Consider the following 5,173-nt stretch of genomic DNA (forward strand, 5'->3'; position numbering starts at 1 on the left):
GGGGGCAGCAAAAAGTGAGGGGTGTGCGGCTGGTTGGGGGCCCGGGCGGCGTCGGCGTGCAGGCGCGCTGCGCGCGCTGCTGCGATGTTTGCTTGGTTGTTTGTGGATCGTACTGCACTTATTGCTGCGTGTTGAGTCCGCAGCAGCTGCTCATCCTGTGGTGTGTGTGTCTGCCCTTTTCTCCTGACTTGTCAGCGAGTTGCAACGGCACACTGCAGCGAGCCTTTAACCAAGCAACGAGCCGCGCTGTCCCTGCAACTGCAGCGCTACCTCGTAAATGCAAATGGCGAGGAGGGGGTGGAAAGTGTGCGTCGGCGGTGGGGTGCGCGTGGGCCGGTGGGCGCGAAAATAGGTTGTGTGGGGCGTTTGTTTGTGTCGGGCAGGACATGAGAGCGATCCGGCGGCCTGGGCCGCGCGCGTCAGGTGTGCGCACGGGAGGGAGCGGCTTCCAGTGCAAATGTTGCGCGAGGAACCGCTCCGGTGGCGGCGCGGACGGCGTGCCGCGCCGGTGGGATGGGCGGATGATGATGTGGCAGACCTGCACGACACACGTGTTCTCTGTTCCCCAGCGTGTTGCTTTGTCATGGTCGCCCCATATGGTGATTATACACAAGCTGCGGACCAAACATATGGAGTTTGGAGGGCTGGGCTGGTGCGCGCTGCAATCCTGCGCGATCGCCCGGGGGGGGGGGGGGGTCAGCTGCAGTGGTGCCAAGGTCCAGCTGCGTCGCGCTGTTAGGCCTGCGCACGGGTCCGCGCAGCCCGCGCATGCATGTGAGCCATAAAATTTGGTCATCATATGCTTTCCTTGCGTCTCAGCACGTGGCGATGCTTGGGATTGAGCCATGCTCCGTTGGTTTGACCTTCGTTCATGTGTGCTCAGATCGTTTGGACACGGAGTGCATCGCCATGCGGTTGGTTTATATGTAAAATCCAATTATTACGGTACGATCATCGACGGTGTGCATGGTTGGTCGACCACACGGCCATTTCTGCTTGGAGGGTTGACCAATAAGTTATTGCCAAGTAGGGCATTGTACAGCAGCACCTTCGACCTTTCTGTGTTCCAACCTGCTTGAAAACGCCCTAACATACTTGGGGGTCTGCAGGCTGGGCACTTCTGGAATGACGTGGCAGCTCTGCACTCATCTCCGACGTGCCGCGCGCGTGCTCTTGCGACGCAAACCCCCAGCAGCACGACCTTTGCCCTTCTCCCTTGGGCCTTACCGGGATCCTCTCTATCCCTCCCTCGATGCCCGGGGGCCCTGGAAGTTGGTTTGATGCTCCTGGCGGTGTGTTTTTGCGGCCGTGGGCTCACTCACCTTGGGAGTTTTGATGCCCCCGCCACCGCCAGTCTCAACTTTGGCCGAGCCCGCTGCCACACGCGCGGGGGCAGTGACGCCACGTACACGATTAGCGAGCCAAACCAACTTTCCAAGTCAATGGCTTCAATGGCCAGCGACTTCTTGCCATTGTTGCTTGTGACGGATTTGCCCCGCTGCCCTGACAAGCCGCCTGCGCCCCCCCCTTTGTCCAGACTGAGAATCAGCAGGCTGAAAGCCTTGGTGCTGCCGAAGACTAAGTGCAGTCGCTTCCCAGCAAGCGCTATCTGGTTGCCGCTGTACTGATTGACAACATCCCAAGCCACGCATGATGCACGAAGGGGGGGGGGGCGGGGCAGTGCTGCTGGCGCGGCATACCTTGCTTGGTTGCAGTGGGGTCCAGGGCAAGGGGGCGCTGGCCCATTTGCATCCCACGGAGCAAACAAATGAAGGGCGGAGCAGGCCCCAGGGAGCCTGGGTCCTGCTGTCTGGTGTGTTTGAATTGAACCCTGGACTGATTGAGCTGGAACCCAACACGAGGAGATGGCACCAACTGCAGGTGCTTGCTACACGGTTCTTCTAGGCCCCAGCACTTCCTATCATAAAAGCAGAAAATAATGTTTGCCATATTGCAGTAGATCTGTTCAGCGGCAACCAACTGCGGGTCTGTTTGTCAGACCAGCTGCTTGCCTCTGTTTTTGCGTTTCTGTGTTTCGAGGCTTGCTTTGCGAGCCTCGTATTGTTCTCAGCACGGTCCCCTACAGCTGGCCCTGCTGTGCATGCTTATTCTGGGTTGTCGGCGTCCTGCCTCAAGACGATTGGCCGCCTGCCAAAGCGGCGCATCTGGCCCGACCTCTGCCAAGGGGGCTATTGCAGAACGTTCAGCCTTCGCCCACCTGCGCACCTCGCCCCTAAAACCCTAGTTTCCCCCGCCCCCCACTCACCCACAATATCTCCAGAGCCCCACACCAGCCACCCACTCAGCTCGCGTGAGCAACATCACACTTGCTCCATCTACCAATGCAATATTGGTGTACATCGTAACACGATATGCATGAGATTACAAAACGTTGCGCATCAAATGGTGTCAAGCTCATCGATCATGCGCACCCACACTTCCGCCCACCGCCGTTCGTGCTCCGCCCACGCGCCGACCCGCGCCCTGTGCGAGGCGACGACGCCGGCCATGTGTCCCTCAAACTTCCGGATCGCCGCCACGTAGGCGCGCACGCACGCCCTGTGGCAGGGCGTGTCCACTGCCGTCACCTCACAGTCGGCCGCCGCCTCGCCCGCCGCCGCTAGAGAGGGCGCGCCGCCCGCTGCCGCGCCTGGGGCCCCAGCAGCAGCAGGGGCGTCCGGCCAGCCCAGGCTCCGCAGGTCGAGCTGGCCGGCTGATAGCAGCCACGTGCCCGTTGTAAACGGCCGCCCTGCCGCCTGCGACTCCCCACTCGCGAGGGCCGCAACCCCTGACGGTGCCGCAGCCCCGCCCGGCGTCGCGGCGTCGGCGGCCGCCTTGGCTGCGGCTTTGGTGGTGCCAGTGGGCGAGCCCGGTTTGGCGCCAGCAGGGGCCGGCCCCTTGCTAGATGACGGCGCGCCCCTACCTGTTGGGAGCAGTGAGGCAGGTGGCAGCACATCTAAGGTTGACAACCGTAAGTTCATCAGTGAGGCATGCAGCAATGGCACAGCGCCAGACCCAACCGTTGTCGTCGGCCTTTCGAGGCACCGCGTGCACACAAATCACGAACTGCCTGCTGAGACCAACGCCCAGCCTCGCCCACCTGCCGCCGCCGCTGCCGCCTTGGCCACTGACGCTGGCACCACCTCCGCCTGCGCCAGCGCGAGGCGCTCCAACTGACGCAGGTCCCTGCGCCCCAGCAGGCCCGAGGTAGCGCCATGCGCCACCGCCCCTGCTGCCGCCCCTGCTGCCCCCGCTGCCCCTGCTGCCCCTGTTGCTGCTGCCCCTGCTGCTGCTGCCCCTGCTGTTCTATGGTCGCCCTCTCCGCCCGTCGCCTCTCCCGGGGCCTGCGCTGGCTCTGCAGCAGCTGGCAGAAGGTCCGCCGGCATCACGAACCCATCCAGCAGCTGGAGCAGCAGCCGCGCCCACTCACGCGCCGCGCCACGCAGCGCCGGCGCCTGCCGCGCCACGAGCGCGGCCGCCTCCCCCGCGGCGCGCGCCGTCAGCCGGGCGGCCGCCTCCTGCCTCTCCGTTTCCCGCGACCGCAGGGCATCCAGGTCGGATCTCCGGCCTGGGTTTAGCATCTCTGGGTGCAGGCTGCGCTTGTGAATCTCCAGGGATCTCACGGAAGCCGCGCGGTCGGCGTCCAGGGCACGCGCCAGGTCAGCGTGTTCCGAGTCAGTCAAGTCCCGGAGGTGCAGAGCCAGCGCGCCGCACGCCGCCGCGGGCAGGCGCTCCAGCAAGCGGTTGGCGCGGATTACCTGTTGCAGGCCAGAGGCGCGAAGGGGGGCGCATGCACGAAAGCGACGATTGCTAAGGCTCCTTGTAGCGCAGCAGCCGCGACAATCTGCTGCAAAACCAAGTCGCAACGATTGCTTCAACCGCCACAACTGCCCCTGAAAACAATTCACTGCCCTGCGTTGGACAAAGTATCAAGATGATCTGATCAAGAAAACACCCCATACAGGTGGGAGCGCGGACAGACTTACCTGCAAGCGCAGCTGCCGCGCCCCCGCCTCAACATGGTCTGCCAGCTGGCGCCTCAGGGCGCCCAGCACCTCGCCAGTGGAGGCCAGCAGAGCGTCGAGGGTGGCGGGGATGCGCGACGGGTAGCGGATGGGCCGGGACGGGTCCTGCAGGGTGTGAGTGGTTGATCAGGTTGAAACTGATGGGGGCTGGCTTAGGTGGCCTGACTTGGGGGTTTGGCTGGGCAAACTTGGTTAGGGCTGCATACATGTACGCACTAGTATACACACATACATACACGCGTTTTGTTGCCCAGCAGGTTGGGCGTCATGTGTTGTCAGAGATAGACGGGGGCGAAGCTACCCACTGCCGCCTCCACCACCGAATGTACGACTGTCCAGCCCACCCAGCTGTCCTGCATACCACCTGATCTGGACGCAACATTGAACCCTATCCCACCTTTGATGCATAGTAGGCGCCTGCTGCCTCCTGAACCACTGCAGTGCAGCCGTTGATGACGCCAGCGATGTCCGAAAACAGGGAGGGCGCGGCCGACTGTCCCAGCTGGCCCGCCGCGAAGCCGCCGCCGTCCCTCGCGTCCGCGTCGCCGCTCACGCGCTTGCCCCTGCCGCCCGGCGCCGACGGCCGCCGTTCCGACGCCTCGCTGCTCCCCGGCCGCTTCCCGCCAGGCGCGGGCTTTGCCCCCTTCTTGGCCCCGCCGGGCGGCGGGGACGGCGACCGCGCGCCGCTGGTGCTGCTCGCTGCGCCGCCGCTGCTTGACAGCCCCGGCTGCTGCAGCGGCTGCTGCTGCTGCGGCTGACCCTGCCCCGCCGGGCTCTGCCCTCCCAGCTGCCCCAGGCTGGCAAGGCTAGTGTCGACAGCTGACGCCCGCAGGCCGGTCGACGACAGCTGCTGCAGGGCCTGCAAACGGATGCGTGGGCAAGCACAGGGGGCCGACACAGGAGTTTGAGCATCCCTGGTCTGTGGGCTGGCATACAGCCTGCTGTGTGGGGCGTTGCAAAAAGTCATAGGTCTGCAATTTGCTGTCCCTTGCGGGTGGTGTGCGAGATTCATATGGGGTGCGCGAGCAGCGGCTGCAAGGAAGTCACGCCGTCTCACCTGAGCCTGCCGCAGCAGCAGCACCCGAAGCGCGTCCGCAGCCTGCAGCATCGCCGCGCACCGCTCCCCCGGGCCGCCCGCCCCCGCGGCT

At 64.4% G+C, this 5,173-nt stretch overlaps 1 protein-coding gene across 1 annotated transcript; it reads right to left on the reverse strand.

The window, feature by feature from the left end:
• Nucleotides 1–2,399: 2,399 nt before the first annotated feature.
• MNEG_13772 (hypothetical protein) lies at nucleotides 2,400–5,133 on the reverse strand (the record flags this gene model as incomplete). Its single annotated transcript, XM_014037756.1, has 5 exons — nucleotides 2,400–2,923; nucleotides 3,431–3,758; nucleotides 3,987–4,130; nucleotides 4,423–4,884; nucleotides 5,083–5,133. The coding sequence occupies 5 exons, from the start codon at nucleotides 5,131–5,133 to the stop codon at nucleotides 2,400–2,402; spliced, it is 1,509 nt and encodes a 502-aa protein (XP_013893210.1).
• Nucleotides 5,134–5,173: the final 40 nt, after the last annotated feature.

The sequence above is a fragment of the Monoraphidium neglectum genome (assembly GCF_000611645.1).
Source record: "Monoraphidium neglectum strain SAG 48.87 unplaced genomic scaffold scaffold04042, whole genome shotgun sequence".
NCBI classification, from domain to species: domain Eukaryota; kingdom Viridiplantae; phylum Chlorophyta; class Chlorophyceae; order Sphaeropleales; family Selenastraceae; genus Monoraphidium; species Monoraphidium neglectum.